Here is a 22612-nt window from a genome sequence, read left to right on the forward strand (position 1 = left end):
GCCTTTCAAGTTTACAGGTTTATAATCCCTTATATATTTTTCAATTTTAATTAATATATTTCAGCAATGTTTGAGAAAGAGATTAGTTATTGGAACCATTCTCCTCAATTCAGTATGGTCATTTTTAGCATCACTTTTACACTTTATAGATTCTCATCTCTGGCTTAAATGTTAATCTCAATTTTAAAGAACACAAAATTATTTCCTGCTCAGCTCTGTCACAAAGTAGCTTTAGTAGTATTTTTATTTGATCCCTCTTTCATGATTCACTGTCTAGCAATAGATATTTTGATTAGACATTTACTAAAAAGGCAACAAGACAAAACACAAGTAAGGTATTCATCTTATGAGGTTCAGGTTTTAGAGGTGTTGTTCACTAAGTTGTGTAGAAATTTGTGTTCCAATACTCATTAACTTTAGGAGAATGCTCAACTTCCTACTGAGTGTGTGATGATAAAGAAGGTTTTGAACTTTTCTAGGAAAAATCTGTTTATATTTCTAGGTATGAATTAGTCAAATGTATATAATTTGTTTCCTATCATCCAGGTCATGGCAAATATATGGATGCTTTGAGTATTTACCCCAAGAAGTATAAACAATAAAGAAAATGTGTTCAAAATTATAATGATTTTCTGTGAGTAGTTCTACTTTTTCTTTTCTTTACAAAACCACAACTGTAAAGTAAAATAAATATCTACTAAAATATATCCTAGCCTTAAAATTTCAGAAAACATAAATAAAAATTTGCTGGACTTCATTAATCCAGGTAAAACTGGTGATAATGTAGCTGGGAGTTTCCAACATTTGATACTGCAAGATGATGTCGTCTACAAATCTGTTGGGCTATATTCTCAACTATCCTGGCACGCTTGTGACCCATGAGCCCCAGGCTCGACAAGTCTACAGACAATGCTGTACCATTTGGGAATCCGGGCAATTAGAAGTTATCTTTTACTCAACAATGCCATAAATATTAAAAATATTTACAAGGTTAATTATATTTCTAAATCTAGGTTTTAAAAAGGTTTCTGTCATCAGAATCTGGAATAGTTATGCCTTGCATAACATGTAACTATTTTACAGCTAGACTGTATGAAAAGGTATGATTTCCGGCATAAAATTAATTTCAAATTAAGAGAAGACTATAAGATCTTCTGTTTTCACTCTATTACTGAAACAAAATTGAGGATGCATCTTAAAATGATCAGAGGTGGTTCGAACCTCTGATCATTACATGACTACTACTCAAATATGAAACAAACTAATAATGAGAAAACAAAGTTCAGGTATATTTTTTCCTGCCTTTATTAATTGGGATATCAATAAATATACCTGAAATAAAGTGATTTAATTTCTCTTGGTTATCATGGAATTTCTTCATAATGTAAAGGTGAACAATTTTCTTTTATTCAAATAATGAGAGAGTAATACAATAAGAGTTATGTCAGCAACAGTGATAAATGAAGCTTAAACTAATAGACCTGAAAGAAAATATTGACACATCTAGATAGCTTTGAAATGAAATGGTTATCTTTTCTCTAGAGGTGCAGGCAATCAGTGTCTGGATTCAAGAATTGGCCTAGCCACGTTTTTGCCAAGTGACTTCTGAGATTGTTTTTCACTGAAAGTGTTTACTAGTAGCTATTCTTCAAGGAATTTTAAAAATTAAAAATCATGTCTATGAAGCCATATAAAATACATGCCTGGCACATAATGTCACATGATGATGATGACTTATTTCTAGCATCACAAAGTATTAATAACCAATATCATTACTATTTATCTCTCCATTCCTAGGATTGTCAGTAGCATTACTCAAACATCTGGAAGTCAGATAACTAGCATTAGAAATTTTAAAATCAGAACATTTTACAACCTTTTACTAAGAAAGCCTTTTTCACAAGTTGATATTTAGTGAACTTAGGATTAACATTTCATATAAGTTCTTATGGACTAAATATCCATTTTTAGACCTTTGGAAAACAATATCACTTTAAAAACAAACAATCACTACAGGAGGTGGGGTAGGATAGAAGGGACAACATTAAATGTGTCATAGATGTGTATAGTGAGGTTGCTCATATATAACATCCTTGTCAAAAAAAAACAAAACAATGAGGTCACTTGCTTTCTATGTTCTTTACTCTTCAACACAGCCTAAAGAAAATGGACAGAACACTTATTATCTCCTTCACTCTTAACCCTTAAAAGGTTAAGTAGTAGCAGCAGGAAATGCTGTGTGATATTTTTCTTTTTAAAGAAGATGCCAGCTTTTCTTGGCAGATCTAAGAGAATGACAGCGGATTTGGTGATTAGGGAAATGATGTAGTTACAGAAACAGGATGCCAGAGACCTGATCCAAGAGCCACACACAGGCTGGTACCAGGGAAAGGTCTCAACAGATATGACATCACATCAGAAACAAGGAGAAGGAATGTGTCCTTCTTGGCTGAAAGAGCCATGAGAGGTTTAAGAGTTCTCATAGCACTTCAGGAATTGTTTACACCTGCTTGAGAACTACTAATCAGAAGTCTCTATCTAATAGGGCTGGTGATCCAAAGTCCCAGAGACAGTTCTGTGATGCTATGAGGACAGGAATAGCCATAACAGCATTGCCCCTGGCAATGTGGAAGAGAGAACATGACCTCTCTAATTTTGGCATTTCAAGAGGTGATCAGGTGGTATGGTCAGGTACGGAATCCTCAACGAAAAAGATAAACACACTGACTGGCAAACATTATTCTTGAATATACCTTCATTTTTCTTTTTCCATTAGTATTTAATGTGCTTATAAGGTAGATGACTTTTTCATAACTATAGATGTACTTGATGTATTTGACACAATCTCAGAAACTCTCTTGGAGACTGAAGTATATGCAGGATGCAAGGAATCACCTATTGATGAATTCTCAAAAGTTTCAAGAAAACTTTTCATTTTAGACATGTCATGTCCCTCAGAAGATATTACTATAGGGGGAAAAGAGATTATCTTCAACAGCTCAAATTCTATTAGAAGGATGTCTTACTTTTCCATTGCCATGACAAGACACCATGACAAAGGCAAAAAAAAAAAAAACATTTAATCTGGGAGCTCATGGTTCAAGAGAGAGTTGGTGACCATCAAGGTGGGGGACATGGGAATATGCAGGCAGGCATGGTGCTGTAGCAGTATTTAGGGCTGAGAGCTTACATCTGATATGTTAGCGAGAGGCAGAGAGAGAGAGAGGGAGAGAGATAGAGATAGATAGATAGATAGATAGATAGATAGATAGATAGATAGAGAATGCCAACCAACTGGGACTGGTGTAGGCTTTTATAACCTCAACTCCCTCCTTCAGCAACCTATCTTCTCTAAAAAGGTCACACCTCCTAATCTTTCTCAAAGAGCTCCAGCAACTGGGGACAAAATATTCAACTCTATGAGCCTTTGGGTTCCATTCTCATTCTGCCACATTCCATTCCATGGTCCCCATAGGCTTGCAGCAATATCATAAGGCAGAATATTTTTGATTCAACTTCAAAAGTCTCAACAGTCTTTCAACAATGAACCAATGTAAAAGTCCAAAGTCTCTTTTGAGGTTTGAGGCAGTTTCTTAACTGTAAGCCCCTGTAAAAATAAAAGTAAATTACATATACCTAACATGCAATGGCACAGAATACACATTACAATTCCAAAAGGGAGGAATAGGGGCATAGTGATGAAATACTAGACCAAAGCAAGACCTAGCAGGGCATCCTCCAAATCCTGTAGATCTATGTCGGATTGTCAAAAGGCTTAGATGGCTCTGCCCTTCCAGCTTTGCTGACTGCAACACATTTCTGTCTCTTGAACGGGTTCCACTCACTGTATGCAGCTTTCCTTGGCAGGTATCCTACAGCTCTGTCATCTCCAACATCCTGGGGTCTCCAAAACAAATCCAGCCTTCACTTTCACAGCTTCATGCAATGGCCTCTCTGGGCCTGCATGCAGAGACTTCCCTGCAACACTCCTTTCTTTAATTGTGTAGGAAGACTCCACAACCCCTTTATTTTTGTATCCTTCTTGATTCTAAAGCCAGATCATGGCTGCCAAGTTCTGTTGCAGGATCAGGATGAAACCTAGCCCCTTCCTTGAAATATTTACATAAGCTTTGATGTGTTGTTGCTCTTTAGGAACAGATAATACCTTAGGCCTTTTCACAAGTTATAGAATTAGTTGGGTGGGAGGTCACCATTCCATTTATTCCATTTCTCCTTATCTCTTTCAGCACAAACGAAGGCTCTAACATAAAATTTCCTGTTGGTCTTTTTCTCCTCAAACTGTGTATTTTGTATTTCTTGTAGCCCTGCTTGTTCTTTGTTATTGCAGATCAGCATAAGAGTGATCACTAGTAACCACATGACAGAGTCAATACTTGGCAGTCTTGAAATCTCTTCCGCAAATGAAACTAATCCAAAACTCTTCAATCATGAAGACATGACAAGGACAAAAGGCAGCCACATTCTTATCCAAAATATCACCAAACAGCTAGCCAAGTTGCTAATATTGTTCTCATCTGAAATCTCTTAAGCTTATCCAAAATATCACCAGAACAGCCTCTAGCCAAGTTGCTAATATTGTTCCCATCTGAAATCTCTTGGGCTGGTTCACATAACTCTCAGCATTAATATCTTCTAAGCTCCTACTATGATGGCCCATTAAATTCCACTTATAGCATTCAAGCATGCTCTTAGTTCAAAATCCCAAAGTCTTTTGCATCCCTCTGAAAAACGGCATGACCAGGCCTGTTACAGCATTAGCCCACTCTGTGGCACCACATTCTATCTTAGTTAGTTTTCTATTGCCCTGAAAAAACACCATGACCAAAGACACTTACAAAAGAGAGGATTTAATTTGGGGGATCACAGTTATAGAGTTAAGAGTTCATAATCATTACGATGGGGAGCATGGCAACAAGCAAGCAGGCATGGAACTTGAGCAATAGATGAGAGCATACATATTGAAACACAACAAGGCAGAGACAGTCACACTGTATGAATCTCTCTTTTGAAATCTTAAAGCCTACCCTGGTAACAGATCTCTTTCAACAATGCTGTAACTCCTAATCCCCCCCCCTCCCAAATTGTTCCACCAACTGGTGATGAAACATCCAAATATCTGAGCCTATGGAGGTCATTCTCATTCAAATGACCACAAAGATAAAAAAGTATCTTATTTTCCTACTGTGCCTTTTATCCTACCACTGAAGAGACAGGGAAGGGGATAGCTTTCTGAGTTTGAGACCAGAATGGTTTATATAGTGAGTTCCAAGCCAGCCAGAGTTAAACAATAAGACTTTATCTTAAAAAAATTAAAGTATCTGCCAATAAATCTATCAAAGGAAGTGAAAGATTTGTCTAATGAAAACTATAAGACACTGAAGAAAGAAATCAAAGAAGATAATAGAAGATGGAAAACCATTCTACAGATTCAATGCAATCGGCAATCCTCATCAAAATACCAATGCAATTTCTTCACAGAAACTGAATAAAGATCTTAAAGTTTACAAGGAAACACAGAAGGACCCAGGATATTCAAAAAATCCTGAATAATAAACAGACTTGCTGGAGGTACCAGCATTCCTGATTTCAAGAAACATTATAGAAGTATAGCAATAAAAACAACATGGTACTGTCATCAAAACACATCAATTAGTAATATAGAACTGAGGACCCAGATACAATTTGACCCTCTTACAGCCACCTGGCTATTAACAAAGAGGCCAAAAATATATATTGGAGAAAAGACATCTTCAATTTATAGTGTATGTTGAGCTGAATAGATATATGTAGAAAAAAAACCCAAAACTCTATTCTAAATGAATAAAAGATCTCAACTTAAGACCTAATACACTAAATCTGTTAGAGGGAATAGTAGGGATATGTAGGAGGAGGGCCTGCTTGTTTGTCCCAGCTGTCTGGCTAGCTTAGCCCCAAAGTAACCACACAGAAACTGTATTCATTAAATCACTGCTTGGCCCATTAGCTCTAGCTTCTTATTGGCTAACTCTTATATTAATTTAACCTGTTACTATTAAGCTGTGTATTGCCATGTGGCAGTGGCTTACTGGGTAAAATTCCCAGCATCTCTTTCTGGCGGATCCATGGCATCTCTCAGACTCTGCCTCCTTTCTTCCAGCATGCCATTTAGTTTTCCCTGCCTACCTAAGTTCTGTCCTATCAACAGGCCAAGGCAGTTTCTTTATTAATTAACCAATGAAAGCAACACACAGACAGAAGGACCTCCCACGTCAGGGATAAACTTCAACTTTTAGGTACAGGCAAGGACTTTCTTAACAGAATGCCAGTAGTGCAGGCATTAAGATCTGTGATTGACAAATGGGATCTGCTTAAATTAAAAGCTTCTGTACAGCAAAGGATACTATCATTAGAGTGAAGAGCCAGTCTATAGAATGAGAAGAAAATTCTTTACAAGCTCTACATCTCATAGAGGGCTAGTGTCTAGACTATAAAAAGAACTAAAAAAAAACACTAAGCACCAACAAAACAAACTCAATTTAAAATTTTGGCATGTAACCAAGTAAAGATCTCAAGTGACAAAATACAAATGGATTGGAAACATTCAAAAATTGTTCCATATCTTTAGTAATAGGGAAATGCAAACTAATACATTACTTTAAGGTTTTATTGTACCCCAGTTTGAATGACTAAGAGTTAAAAATAAGTTGGACAAAAAATTCTGGTGTGGATGTGGGGAAAGGAGAATAATTATACACTATTGATGGGAGTTTAAACTGGTACAACCAGTACGGAAATCAGTGTGGAGGTTCCTTAAAAATAAATTTATCATATAATCCAGCTATAAATCTCCTGAGCATATACTCAAAGGACTCTATATCCTATTACAGAGATACTAGTTCATCCATGTTCATTGCTGCTGTATTCACAAGAGTAAGGAAATGGAAATGGCCTAGGTGCATATCAACTGATGAATGGCTAATGATAATGTGATACACTTACATAATGGAATATTATTAAGATGCTATGAAAAACGAACAAGAAATTCACAAGTAAAGGATGGAACTAGAAATAACCATTAGTGAGGTAACCTAGACTTGGAGAGACAAATATTTCACATTTTTGCTTGTACGTGAACTCTAGCTTTGAATCTCCAGATATGTGTATTTAACTTGGAGTACACATAGAAGTCAGGAAAACAGTAAGAGAACAGGGGATAATGGAGCAAGAAGGGTTAAGTGGGTTACAGGTTAGAGGGCAGAGTAGAGGAGGGAGTTTTCAGAGAGATAACTAACACAAAACACTTTTGAAAAAGCCAAATGAAAACCTACTTGTACAAGCTTCCTAACACACACACACACACACACACACACACACACACACACACAAAACGTGTTATATATATATATGTATATATATATGCACACACACACACATATATATTTTTATATATATATGCAAAAAATTCAAATGGGGCCTCTCACAGACATGATAATCTATTAAAAACTCAGTGCCAGGAACATGTTACTTCTTTTGAAATTGATGGTCAGTGGGGCTTCATAGACCAGTAAATATAAACAGGGTTATTACCATTGTTCTTGGTTACCCGCTCAGAACCTAAGGTCAGGTTATGAGGTCACATAAGACCCTATTTGCTAAAGATACCACATAGAACATAGAGAAATCAAGCTGTTCTGAGCTGTAAGCTACTGGCTAGCTTTCATTGTGCTGGGTGGTGCTGGACACTCTATTAAGGGAGAAAAGTAATCAACAGTCCTACCAAGGTATGAACCCTACAAACTATTATAATTATGGTCTGTCAAGACATATTTACTGTTACTATAGTGGTATGAATGCTATGGAAGTAACCAATCACTTAATGATCGTATTGTATTATTGTATTTAAGGCCTTCTTCAGAAGATTGAACTCATGCTTGGCATGTTAATGAGGCCAAGGACCTGAGTATAGGTTACAAGTTCTAGAGAACTTTTTCTGCTAAAAGTACACAGTACTAAACTAACTCCTAGAGATTTATACACAAATAAGTGTATCTCTCAACTCTCCTCAGAGAAGATCCTTTTTGCAGTAGATGGAGATTAGCAGAGAGCTATATCATACTGTGACTGCAAGGCTAGTAATCATCTCAGAAGAGGGGGCAGAAAGATTATGAGAGCCAGAGGCAGTGAATAACTACAACAAAAGTATTTTCTAGATACAATTTGGCAACTGCATATATAAACTAACATCTGTGACTTCATGCACGAGATCAAATCAGACAAAAATTTCAGCATGGATATGAAAGGGGCTTAGGACATCTCACCCCTAGCCAAGGAACTACTAACAACTGATTGCTACCAAAAGAGGGAGAGTCAGTTTTCTTCAGGGATGCAGCCCCTGAGAATCTCTGCTCCAGTAGATAGTCCTGTATGTATGCACATAATAGCAGAACTATGTGGACTCTGTGGGTTGAAATAACAACAACAGCAGAGGGAGTGAATCCATGAAATTGGGAGGAAATTGTGGTGTAGGTGTAGAGGAGTAGTTGGAGGGGAGAGAATGAGGTGCGGCTTGATTAAAATACATTCCATACATGTATGTAATTCTTAATCAAGAAAAATAGCTTATTTCCAATAATAGATCACTTAGTGTTCTATTGAATGGCAAGCTTCTAACACAAAATACATGGACTACTCTTTTTCATCATACAAATTAATGGACACTCCTAAAATCCACATTGATTCTAGGCCATCATCTATGTTTTATATGATAATTTAGTAGATCTTTCCATTCTTGCAACCAAAGCTGTACACTTCTAAAAAACATTTATTCTTAGGAGCACAATTCTTCAGAAATATTCCTTATGACCATACTGTTATTTTCTCATATTTGCTTTCACTGGAGAAAGCATATTAGCTTTTCTCTCACTGATTTTCCTGGTTATAAGGAATGCAACGCAGAATGGATAGTGCTATTCTAAGTCTTTTTTTTTTTCTAATTTATTATTTTTTTTTTATTTTTAAATATTTTTTTTTATTAAGAAAAGAAGAAAAAAAAACATAAACAAAAAACAAGTTTCCACCTCCTCCCAGCCTCCCATTTCCCTCCCCCTCCTCCCACCCTTCTCCCCCTCCTCCCACCCTTCTACCCCTCCCCCCACTCCTCTCCCCCTCCCTCTCGTCTAAGTCTTTTTTAACCCAGGGAAAAATGACAGAAGTATTATTTCTGAAAGGAATACAGTGCTCAGTGACCAAAGTAATAATGTAATTGTCAAGCATGGGTGAATTTAACTTCCTACCCTCAAAACCATCACACCAAGAGCATACATAGGTGGTGACTGAGGGACTGACTTTCTCAATTCTGGTGTGTGTGTGAATGCCATTTACCTTTAGAGGCTCGCCCACTCTTTCTGGGAACCTTTGATGAGACTGGAGCAAAAGTTAGAGGTCGCTGAGAACATCGTTTGAGTCTTCTACTTTCCTTTAGTTCCTCATTTAATGCTTTAAAAAAAGGTACATGTTATAATTACTATAGTCAGGTATTTTTGTATTATCTGTATGAAGTACTTCTGCATCAAAGTAATTTGCAGACTATGACTTCAACAACAGTGTCAATTATTTGACTATAATAACAGGTTCACTGTATCCTATATGTATTTCTACTGAAATAATATATTAAAGAGTTGGATTGGGGAGATGGCTCAGAAGTTAAGAGCCTATCAAAGCACTGGAGACCAGATCCCAGCACCCACATCAGGCAGCTTATAAAGCCTGTAAACTCCGAGAGATCTGATTCACCCTTCTGCATTTTGTGAGCACTTTAATGCACACACATACATAAATAAATTCTTGTGTTCAGCAGGACGGTGGGGGGTGCATGCTTTAAATTCCAGAACTCGGGAGGCAGAGGCAGGTGAATCTCTGTGTGTATTTTGAACAATTCAGAAGCATTTAGAGAAAGATATGTCTAAATTTTATTTATACTGTGGTCACATACCAGGCAAACACTCTACCACTGAGCTATGTCCCCTACTTACTTTCTATTGTGATACAGGGTCTTACTAAACTGTCTAAGATAGGCTTGAAATTTATCTCACATAGGCCTTACACTGCTTCAAAATCTCCAGTAGTTGAGATTACAGGTCTATGTCAACAGACATGGCTGTACATATTTCCTCATAATTCAGAAAGTAACCACTTTGTAGAAAGGCAAACTGAGAATCAGGGAGGTTCAGTACTTTGTCCATAAAGTGTAAATCTAATTAACAGCAAACCTTGGATTAAAATTTAGATCTGCCAAACTTCATGTCCTTATAGTGTACAGGTTACACAGTCAGCACTGGAACCCAGATTTGATAAATTCCAACACCTTATGACAATGACTATTGTACTTTCATGTAAGGACTTTCTGTATCCTAACTTTTTTCAAGGGATTCACTAGGCAGTTATACCAGCATGGAGAAACCATAAAGGGGACTCCAATTAGGAGATCACTTTACTAAGCCAGAAAAGGGGTGGGGCAATAGGGTTCTAAATGGGATGAGGGTTGTGGCAAGAAAATGGGAGAGAAAGGAATAGAGAGGAGACACTTCACTGAAACAGAGGCAATAAAGTTTATGAGGAAAAATTGAGAATAATCAGAAAGAACTGAAAATGAGTAACTGGAGATGATACCCCGGTTTTCTACCTGATTGGAATACACCAGACTTAAACACATTAAGACTATCATGGTATTCTAGTTCCAGAATTGACAGCATTTGACAAGAAGACAATGCAGCTTTAATACTGGGACTTACAGCTACTCCTGTGACATACATAAACTTCTACTATAACCAGAATATGGTTACTTGTCAATAGTTATATGAAAGAGCAACAAACATCCAAAAAATGGAAAGCTCAAACAATCTTTTCACTGTAGAGATTAGAAACAAGAATATCACCTGTGGTTCTATAGAACAACACTGCACTCATCTTTTTATTCAGTCATCAGTTTGGAAGACAGGTAACTGTAGCTAATTTTGAGAAAATCATTCTTTATTATCTATGGACTCAATAGTCTTTGCTACTTTCTTTAGATTAAGGTCAACAATGTTAAAGCCATACCTCAACCTAAAAGGATATGTCAAATATCAACTATTCATAAAAAAGCAAAAAATAGCACACTGGCTTTGATTCTCAAGTTTACTAGGAATTTAGTGCTGAGCACTAAATTCAAGGCCTTGTGCCTGGAAGGCAAGCATACTATCCCTGAGCTATAATCCTTAGTTAAGAAATGAGTTTCTCACTTTAAGTGAAGAAAGTATAATTATATACTACACATTTTTCATTAGTTCAATGTGGCAAAATGTTTGATGATGACAGAAAGGAAACTCTGAAATACTCAGATTCTCAAGTATAAAATGCAAAATAAGAGCATAGTAGGGGTCAGCAGATAAAGACACTTTCTACGCAATCCTGGTGATCTGAGTTCAATTCCTGGAATCCATGCAAAGATGGAAGGAGAGAACTGACTCTAAAAACTTATTCTCAGGCCTCCATATGTGCACTGCTCCCAACATCCCCTCCCCACTTTCTTAGATATATAGTATACAAAACTTTTATTTTTCTTACCTGGTTTGTTTTGATCAAGGTCTGTAGTAGAGGTAGGAATATGAGCCTTAGGTTTCAAAGGCTGGCTACTCAAAAACTTATCGCACTGCATGCTGCGGCAGAAATTTTCAAGAAAGCGAAGCGCAAATGATGCACTATTCACTGGAGGGAGCTGAACACTATGAACTTTCTCATCAAAGAAGGCTATGGGGCGGGGAGGTAAGGTCAGTCATCAGTCATCTCATAGCAGATGAGAAATAAAATAACAAAAGAAATCAATTCAGGAAATGTACTTTAAAGCTGACTTTCTGGGTTTTAAAATTTAAAAAGGAATTGATAAAAATCCTATTAAGTATATATAAATAGTGCAACTGAATTGGCTTGGTTTATAGTAACCCTTCTACATCCTATGAGTACAAATGTTATAATATCTGTTTATAGAATCATGATAGACAATAACTACAAATTACTTCTCTCCTATTTTTTCTTTAAATTTTTTTTTTATGGTGCTGAGCACTAAATTCAAGGCCTTGTGCCTGGAAGGCAAGCATACTATCCCTGAGCTATAATCCTTAGCCTTTTCATTTTATCTTAAGAAGATTTTCTTTTGAGTCACATTATTCTTTAAAGTTTATTAGAAATTTTTCAAAACATAAAACATTTTAATAGCCAAAGTACTATGCTTAAACATTTAGCTTAGCAAAGCATGTACAAGAAAAAAAAATCAGTATCTTTTACTTAAACTTATAGTACTACGCTGACTACTACCTATTTTGTTTTCTGTTTGTTTGTGTGAAACAGGGTATCAATATATAGCATTGGCTGACCTGGTACTTCACTTATAGCCCAGAGTGCCCTTGAAGTCACAGTAGTCCTCTGTTTCAGACTTCTGAGTACAAGGAGAATAAGTATGTGCCACAATACCTGGCGCTTACATGTCTGCTTTGATAAAAGTAAACTTTCCAAATGAGATTTAAAATTTTATAAGTATATAACCACCATACTTATTCTATTACATCAGTATAATAAAGTGCTATAGTAGAATATAAATATTATAAATAATCGCTATGCAATTATAGTCTGCTTCTCTAAACCTCAAATCAAATTTAGAACACATATAAAGAATTAGATTAATATACCAGTTATTACTTCTCCTCGATTATCTGGCTTAATAAATAAAAACACAGTCTTGGAATCAATGGCACAATCCACACAGGCCTGCACAATCCGCCGGAGAATCACATTCACAGGACCTGGACCAAAATGGTCAGGCAGCTGCTGAACTTTCTGTGGATTCAGGTAGGGGCCACAATCTCCATGTTTATTTATATAGACACAGACTTGAGGAGAAAAAATGTATATAAAAATGAGATGAATTAAAACAAATTTTCTGAAAATATTACATAATTGTCATATCCTACTAGTGATTTCACTTAATGGAAACATAATAGCTCATATCATTGGCCATTTCTGAAAACATGCAGGTAGATATATTTTCATAATTACATAAAGATATTGAACATGCAAATAGTCCAAAAATAGCTTATATAGCATTTATGACTTTACTCAAAACTGATTATATAAAATATATGTTTGAGAAGACTTAAGGGCACCATATAATCATTCTTAATTTAGCATTGCAAGAAATGATACAAAATTAAAGAGTAGTTTCATGTTATTAAATTTTGATCTTTCCCCCTCCAACTCCTCCTAGAGCTTTCCCGCTTCTCTACCTACCCAAATTCATTATACATACAATATATAAATTTCCTTTGAAAATTGCTCATCCTTACTCATTGTAAATCACTGATAGTGTACTTCAACTGCATTTTCTAAAGCAATAAAATGACTTCATAGTATATATAATAGTAAGTTGTAATGACAAAGTTTGAATATGAAAATAAAAATTTCCTTCTATATATGACTAGGCTCACTGAGGGAAATTTTTTTTTGAATTTTTGAGACAGGGTTTCTCCGTAGCTTTTGGTTCCTGTCCTGGAACTAGCTCTTGTAGACCAGGTTGGCCTCGAACTCACAGAGATCCGCCTGCCTCTGCTTCCCGAGTGCTGGGATTACAGGCGTGCGCCACTACCGCCTGGCTACTGAGGGAAATTTTAAACCATTTTCTTTGTACTATAAAATCATATAGTGCAGAAGTTTCTCATCTATAATCATGGTGTCAAGTGTAGATAATTTAAATTGACAAATGCAAATCAATGTATACTAGAAAATCATACAGGTTTATCAGTACTCAAACCATTTAAAACTTATTTTGTACTAAAAAATTACATACACACTTATTTAGTATACTAAAAACCATACATGTCAATTTTACTGGGTTGAAATATGATAATTTGACTTGTCCCAACTGTTAGAGGAAGGATAGCCTCTCTCACAAAAATGAAACAGTGATTCAAACCTAACCCAAGGTGATAATAGCACAGATACATTCATAAAGTAAAGCAAAAGAAGGATTTCAATGTTTTATCATATTTCTGCTATACATGTTGAGATCCCTTATAAGAAATCATTGGTACCAGAATATTTCAAACATAATGAGATAACTTGGGGGATGGAACATATGTCTGAGCATAAACTTCACGTATACTTCATAAAAACTTCATACACAAAGCCTGAGGTAGTTTGATATCATACTTTTGTGGCACTTGTGTTTTGATTGCAATGTATCATATGAAATCAGGTGATTTTTACTTGTGGTGTCATGTCAGTACTCAATAGGTTCATTCTTGGATTAGATATTATCAACTTGTATTCATTTAGCTAGTGTATTAAATGTAATACACTATTTCTTATAAGAAATAAGAAATTAAGTGTGTTAAATGAACCTTTAAAAAACAAGTGGTATTTAAAAAATAATTCCCTTTAAGTGAGAAAAATGATAAGGAAGAGTTCAAGGAAAATAAGAGCATAAAGGTGGTAATTCAGGATATAAAAGAATAGGACATACTTTTAAAACACTAAAGGGATGCCAGAGAGATAGCTCAAGAGCACTGGCTGTTGTTTCCAGAGGGCCTGGGTTTGCTTGCCAGCACACACATGACAGTTACAAAATATTGCCACAACAGACAGTTGTAACTGGCAAGCCACTAGTTAGCCATAGAGGCAGGGTGGTGGCACACACCTTTAATTCCAGCAGTTGGGATACAGAGGCAGATGGATCTCTGTGAGTTCAAGACTATCCTCGGTTACACAAGATTGAATCAGTCTAAAAGAAAAATAGAGCAATCAGGGAGGGGGAGGGAAATGGGAGGCGGTAGCGGGGAGGCAAAAATCCTTAATAATTAAATAAATTTAAAAAAAAAGGAACATCAAACATCAAAAAAAAATAATAAAAAAATAAAAAATAAAAATAAAAAAATAAAAAAAAAAGAAAAATAGAGCCAAGCAGTGGTGTCTCACTCTGACTCTGGGTTTATATTATTAAGACCAACTAGAAATGATATTACATCCTGTATCTCTCTAGTCCCAGTGGATCTGACATTCTCTTCTGGGCGAGAGGCAGATACATGGTTGCACAAATACAAATGTAGGCAAGACACTCATACATACAAAATAAAATGAAAGGAAAATTAAAATACAAAAAGATTAAGAAAATGTATATGGGATGATAAAAAAGGATTTGCTTTGTTTTGTGCTCTTTTCAACATACCAGAGAAGAATTTAATATCACCATGTCCTTTGACAGAAAAATTATTTTCAAAAGGTATGAGTTATTTTGGAAAACACATATAATATGAAATGACAAATACTTTGAAATAATAAGGATTTGCTAATGACACAAATTCAAAAGGTTGGATATTTACTTTCAGGTGACAGATTTACACAGGCTGTTTTTGCTTAACATCAAGCTGAACTATTAGTTTAACAAAATACATTAATATCTTACTCATTTCTAGTACTTTAACAACAGTCAAATCAATGCTGAATAAAATATGTAATGTTTATTACTGTTTTGAAAATACTAACTTACCTGTAGACATCACTATTTTAAATGGCCCCACAGGAGACTTATTAGATGAAGATCTTCTTATTAGTGAACTGAGAGATGCTGTAGATGTAGAAGAAATAACTGGAATACATTTTTCCTGTTTAAAAAAAAAGAAACAAAGTATGCAGGTAATGTTCTCTTTTAAAAGCTTCCAGATTAGAAAACAAAAATGGGAGACATCACTGGATCACAAAAGCATCAGTTAAAAAAATGGTTGAAAACTTTCTGGGTACTAAGAACTGCAGTGATTTGCAAACTTAACTCAGGCCCACAAGCTATTCAGGTGCCAGAGAAAGAGACCAAATTCTAGGTAGGATTCTGTATCCTATCTTCTGATGATACCTTAGTCAAATTAGTTGTGCAAAACCTGTTAACCTCAAAAAATTTCTGAGGTTCCTTGCAAGACATGATTTTTTTGGTTTTTCTGTTTTTCAAGAAAGGGTTCTCTGTAGCTTTGGAGCCTGTCCTGGAACTAGCTCTTGTAGCCCAGGCTGGCCTCAAACTCACAGAGATCTGCCTGCCTCTGTCTTCTGAGGGCTGGGATTAAAGGCGTGCGGCATCACCATCAGGCAAGACATGCTTTTTAAATCACTGTTAATTCTATAAATCTCTTTTTCCATAAGCAAAAATAACCACAGAAAGGTAGAGGACCTTAGAAAGCAGCTGTTCATTCCTATTGGCTCTGGCCAGCAATAAACTTCATAAAATTGTAAATAATTTGGTGAAGACTGCTTGTTGCATGTAAGAGACAAATATCTCTTAAACACAGGTGAATATTACTAGTATTCTAATGATGTGAAATATTGGGATTTTTCTAGGAGCTACTTTCAAACTGCTCTGTAGTGTCACAAAAGGTACTCCTGTGCCTAGAACAATTATGACAAAAGACAAAAGAGTAAAACAAAAATATCATTTAAGGTTTCTGCAATATGCTTTAAATTAATGACTGTTATCTGGATTCATAGCAATCTAGTAAATCATGTCAAGTAGTGAATTACAAATTTCATTTTTCAAAATTCTGAACCCTTTGATGCAAGATAGTATGTTTAATAGCAACCTGAATAAATTCATTTATTTAGAAAATGTACTAACATATGTTTTTAAAAGTTTCTAAAATTAAATTTAATTAAATTTTATGTGCATGAATGTTCTGCCTGCATATATGTCTGTGGACCATTTGCATGCCTGGTGCCCACAGAAGACAGAAGAGGGTGTTTGATATTTGGAACTGGTGCTACCAAGGGATGTGAGCTGTCATGTGAATGTTGGGAATCAAAACCAGGTCCTGTAGAAGAGTAGCCAAGTGCTCTTAACCACTAAGCACTATCTTTAGCCCCTGTGTTAAAATATTAAATGAAGGAAGAAAATGACAATTCATAAAGGAATCTTTTAAGAATATTTTATGTAGCTCAGAAACTTCATCAGCTATTAAAACTGTGAACATCTTTATTTTTATTATGAAATAATGAAGTTAGATGATAGTGAACTGAAATGACAATTTTGAAAAAATATAAACTATGAATTATACTAGTGTTCTTTATCTCTATCATTAAATGTTTACCAAAATACCTTTTCAAAATTATATTAGTGTTGATACTAGAAAATATAAGAATCAAAAGATATTATCACTAATATATATAACTTTCTGAGCAGCTGAAAATGTGTTTTCAGATGTATTTTAACTTTAAATTTCAAGATTGACTTTTCTTAATTTTATTTCCCATTTTAAGAACATATTGTTTTAGGAAAATCAATATTTTTACAAATATTTCATACTGATTTTTATAAATATTAGATGTTTTAAAAAGAAATAATTGTGTAAATATTTTTAGAAAACAAGATGACATTATTTTGTTCCATAGACACAAATGTTCTGCTGGTATCATATGGAAATACTAGATGTATAAGATAATACTGCTGAGATATTTTTACCTCTATATTTAGAGTGCATGTCTTATGGATACTTATTTGAATCTTTTTTAAAATTCCAGAATTAAATCTCTGTCATTTAACCAAGAATTTAATTCACTAATATTTAATGTAGTTATTATTATATTTGGGTCTGAGTACACCATTTTATTATGAATTATCTGTTTGTTTCCTTTATTCTTGTTTTGTTGAGGTGGTTCCACTTATATTTTGAGGGGTTACTTGAATGCTTAAAATTCCATCATAATTTCTTCCTTGGATTTTTAGGTACACATAATTTTTTACATTTTCTTATATTGTAACTAGAGGTTCATCATAACTTTGCATAATTTTCAAACAAAAATTCATAATGTATCATTTTGCACAAAATGTTGAAACTAAAATTATATTCAGGCTTTCATAATGTAAATTGTTTATGTAGTTATATGTATCTGTTATATAAACTGTACAGGACTAGAAATGATTATAAGAAAAACTTCTTCAGTATTTTCCTGCCCACATCTATCCCTCCCTCTCTTCCTCCTGACTAATTACACATTAAGGAAATCTCAACTTGCTGTCTTTCTCAGTTTTTTTAAATTCTGTATCAGTTTTTCACATTGGATAGTTTCTATTCTATTCTCCAATTCATTTACTCTTTGTTCTTTCATCACCAGTAATTACCAGTCAATTATGTTCAATGACCACTTTACTTTAGATAGTACTTTTGCTCCACCCCCTACTCCAGCTCCACTCCCTGCCCTATTTGAGTTCCTGCCTTGACTGCCTTTGATAATGAACTGTGATATAGAAGTGTAAGTTCCTCATAAATTGTTTTCATTTAATCACAATAGAAAACCTAACTAAGACAAAAAGAGCTTTATACATTTAAAATAGTCCTAGAAAATTCAGCATAGTCTTAGCAAATTGCTAAACTGAGTGTTAAAAATAATACTCCAACACAGAGACAATAAAAATTAGCAAGAGACATGACTAACCTTTACCCATGACTTTCTACCTTTTTCCTTTGGTAAGACAGTTTTACAAGTACCCTTCGTTGTTGCTGAAGTATCTCCAGTTGGTTTAGTTTTTCCTGATTTCTTGCTGGTCTTTGGTACTGGTAGTACAAGAGTTGTTTTCTGTGGAGACTTCATTTTTGGAGATTGAGCCCCTTTGGAGGTGGAAGACTTTTTTTTCTCAGAGGTAGGGGTTTTTGTTTGTTCATAGGAGGAAGGTGGTGTGTTCTCTGCACTCTTCACTGAAAGAGCTGAGAAGAGAGCTTAGCAACAAAAATTAAAGAAAATGTAAAAACACTATCATATGACTGAAAAAAGTTTAAGCTTATCTTTAAAACTTTCCAAAGGGTACTCATTGAAATTATTTTAAACAAGATCCAAATTAGCAAAACTAGAGATGAAAATGATGACATTACAATAGACACTAAGAAAATCAAGATAACCATAAAAGAATACTTTTTTAAAAATTTGTATTCCACTAAACAGGAAAACCTAAAGGAAATATATTTCTTAAAATATATAATCTATCAAAGTTAAATCAAGATAAAGTAAATGTAATTTAAATAGATTCATAACCCCTAGTAAGATAGAAGCAGTAACTAAAAATCTCCCACCTAGAAAAAGTTCATGGACAGATGGTTCAGCCTATAATTCTACCAGGTATTAAAAAAAGAATTAATGACATTAGTTTTCAATTATTCTCAAAAAAACCCTAAAGAAACATTCCTAAATGCTTCATATAAGGCCATCATTACCCTGATACCAAAATCACACAATGACTCAACAAAAATAAAAAAGATGGATATCCATTACAAATATAAATAAAAATTCAATAAAATATTACAAACCAAATTCAAGAATACATCAAAATATTATCCACCATTAAGTCAGTTTCATATCAGTGACACAGGAATGATTAAACATATATAAATCAATAAACAAAAGTCATCACATAAATAGAACAAAGGACAGAAACCATATGATCATCTCAAAAAGATACAGAAAACGCCTTTGATAAAATTCAACATTGCTGATAAAAGTCCCAAAGAGATCAAGAATATGTGGGACATATCTCAACATAATAAAGGCAATTTATAACAAGCTGACGCATCATCGTTCCTTCTAAATGGGGAAAATTAAAAACAAAATCAACAAAAAAAAACATTTCCACAAAACACAAGTCAAAATGGATCGAAGACCTCAACATAAAGCCAGACACACTGAACCTTATAGAAGAGAAAGTGGGAAGTACACTTGAATGCATGGGCACAAGAGACCACTTCCTGAATATAACCTCAGCAGTACAGACGCTGAGAGAAACAATTAATAAATGCGACCTCCTGAAATTGAAAAGTTTCTGTAAAGCAAAGGACCCGGTCAACAGACAAAACGACAGCCTACAGAATGGGAAAGGATCTTCACTAACCCCACTTCACACTAACCCCACTTCAGACAGAGGTCTGATCTCCAAAATATATGAAGAACTCAAGAAATTGGTCGTCAAAAGAACAAATAATCCAATATAAAAATGGAGTACAGACCTAAACAGAAAACTCTCAACAGAGGAATCTAAAATGGCTGAAAGACACATAAGGAAATGTTCAACATCCTTAGTCATCAGAGAGATGCAAATGAAAACAACTCTGAGATTTCATCTTACACCTGTAAGAATGGCCAAGATCAAAAACACTGATGACAACTTATGCTGGAGAGGTTGTGGGGAAAAGGGAACACTTCTGCATTGCTAATGGGAATGCAAGCTGGTACAGCCACTTTGGATGTCAGTGTGGCAATTTCTCAGAAAATTAGGATACAACTTACCTCAAGACCCAGCAATCCCACTGTTGGGTATATACCCAATGAATGCTTAATCGTGCCACAAGGACATGTGCTCAACTATGTTCATAGCAGCATTGTTTGTCATAGTTAGAACCTGGAAACATCCTAAATGCTTCTCAACTGAAGAATGGATGAGGAAAATGTGGTACATTTATACAATGGAGTACCACACAGCAGAGAAAAATATCATCTTAAATTTTGCAGGCAAATGGATGGAGCTAGAAAACATCATTTTGAGTGAGGTAACCCAGACACAGAAAGATAATTATCATATGTATAAAGCAAAGAAAACCAGCCCACAAACATCAATTCCAGAGAACTTAAACAACAATGAGGACCCTAAGAGAGACTTACTAGATCTAATCTACATGGGAAGTAGAAAAAGACAAGATCGCCTGAGTAAATTGGGAGCATGGGGACCTTGGGGAGAAGGTTGATGGGGGGAGGGTAGAGGCAGGGAGGGGAGCAGAGGAAAATGTAGAGCTCAATAAAAAACAATAAAAAATACATTCAAAATTTGTAAGCAGCAGGAAAACACTTAAAATCTCATCTTATTCAAGTCAGAAGGTACACAATAAGATCAAAATATAAGGCATAAAATTTTTAACAATGAATGTCAGTCAAATGAAATTTTAGGTACATTAGATTATTATAATCAGGAAACAATTATCTAAAGAAGATAAATTTATTAGACTAACCAACAAAAATTCAATTTAGCACATTGAAAATGATACAAATTTATTATTGTGTTATTTCTTGTACTAGATTTCTTTAAAAAAACTGTATTTCCTTCTGGAAAGAATATGCTATTATTTAATATTGAGGAAGCATCTTGTAAATAAATATAGAAAAAAATAAGGCAAATCAGTCACCTGGAATTGCTTCTTCATCTTCCAAAAGTTTGGCTTGGTCTTCCCAAAATTTACTGACTTTTTTGTCTTTGCGTTTTTTCTTACCTTCATTGAGATATGAAATAAAAAAAATTATGTACATTTAAAGCTGGAACACATTATGTTCCAGTCTGCATGTTAAATAATAAAGCATCTAATGCACCATAGTCACAAATCTTATCACAGTGAAAATTTCTATGAATTTATCTTTGTGGGACTTTTACTTGTTTCCTTAAAAGTGAAAAACAGTTTTGTCTTTTAAAAACATTGTATCATTATTCAATACATGGCAAACATCTTGTGACTCAATATGGATTAAAAAAAAAAACAAAGCAATCACCTCGGGCTGCTTCTTCATTTTCAAAATGACTTGCTTCATCTTTCCGAGGTTTGGTGACTGGCCTGCCCTTGCGTTTTTTCTCAGCTTTGTTGAGTTATGAAATGAAAAGCAACTATTATGTATACTTAAATCTGGGACACATTACATTCTAGTGTGCATGCTAAACAATAAAAGATTCTAATGCAGAATAGTCATGAAATGCTACCATCATACTCACATGAAATTTAACAATGCACAACATGGCACAGTTGTACAGGAGTGGCATGCATACCTTGGCAGTAACCAAATATTCTTTACTTGGACTTAAGATCCACTCAACATGAGGGAAACCATGACTGGTACTGGAAACCCAGCTAAAAATTCTGTGCTAGAGAACTGATGGTTATTGGAGGATAATATGCACCCACTAATTTAACCGAACAGCATAGTCCCCAACAACTATCTATAAACATTTGTCTTCATACCCACAGTAGTCTTCATTCTTCATCAAGAAATCTTGTTTGCCACAGATAGAGACCATTACAATAAACCAAAACTAATTAAAACAAAGAGTGGTGGAGTCCAATCAGAATGGATACATTTACAGAATATTTCTGCACATTGCCAAAAAGGAGGTAGAAAGACTGTAAAGAGCCAGAGGGTGAGGAGTTCTCTCTAAAGCTGTATCTCCTAGTAATATCAGGAGAAATACACAGAAAATCATGAACATTACTGCTCATACATGAGATGAATAAGAATGACATTAATACACAGAAATAGCTCATGAAGCCTCAACCACATAGAAAAGAACTATAGAAAACTGAAGAAAATGGGGAACAGGAGAAATGGGAAACACCAGAAAGAAGCACACAATCTGGTGTGAAAAAGTCAGCCATAAAAACAGAATACAGTTACTATTATACAGACAGAACAAGTTATATTCAGGACAATATGTATACATAGATATTTTTGAATGCAAGCATTAACAATTATTAAAAGAGGAGGCCACACATTTGTCAGAGAGATGAAGGCATATATGGAAGGTTTG

General features: G+C 34.8%; 1 protein-coding gene across 1 annotated transcript in view; it reads right to left on the reverse strand.

Moving 5' to 3' along the window:
- The window catches only part of LOC121441305 (polycomb protein SCMH1-like), an 80545-nt gene that overhangs the window by 647 nt on the left and 57286 nt on the right, over positions 1 to 22612 (reverse strand). Inside the window, exons 8-13 of the mRNA XM_041642440.1 lie at positions 21586 to 21669; positions 18499 to 18767; positions 15575 to 15689; positions 12723 to 12923; positions 11605 to 11787; positions 9382 to 9495 (exon numbers count right to left, since the gene is read on the reverse strand). Coding sequence (XP_041498374.1) covers positions 9382 to 9495; positions 11605 to 11787; positions 12723 to 12923; positions 15575 to 15689; positions 18499 to 18767; positions 21586 to 21669 — 966 coding nt within the window. The remainder of the gene's footprint in view (positions 1 to 9381; positions 9496 to 11604; positions 11788 to 12722; positions 12924 to 15574; positions 15690 to 18498; positions 18768 to 21585; positions 21670 to 22612) is intronic.

This window comes from Microtus oregoni, unplaced genomic scaffold, assembly GCF_018167655.1.
Source record: "Microtus oregoni isolate MIOR12 unplaced genomic scaffold, Mior012 000074F_ref0000038, whole genome shotgun sequence".
NCBI classification, from domain to species: Eukaryota; Metazoa; Chordata; class Mammalia; order Rodentia; family Cricetidae; genus Microtus; species Microtus oregoni.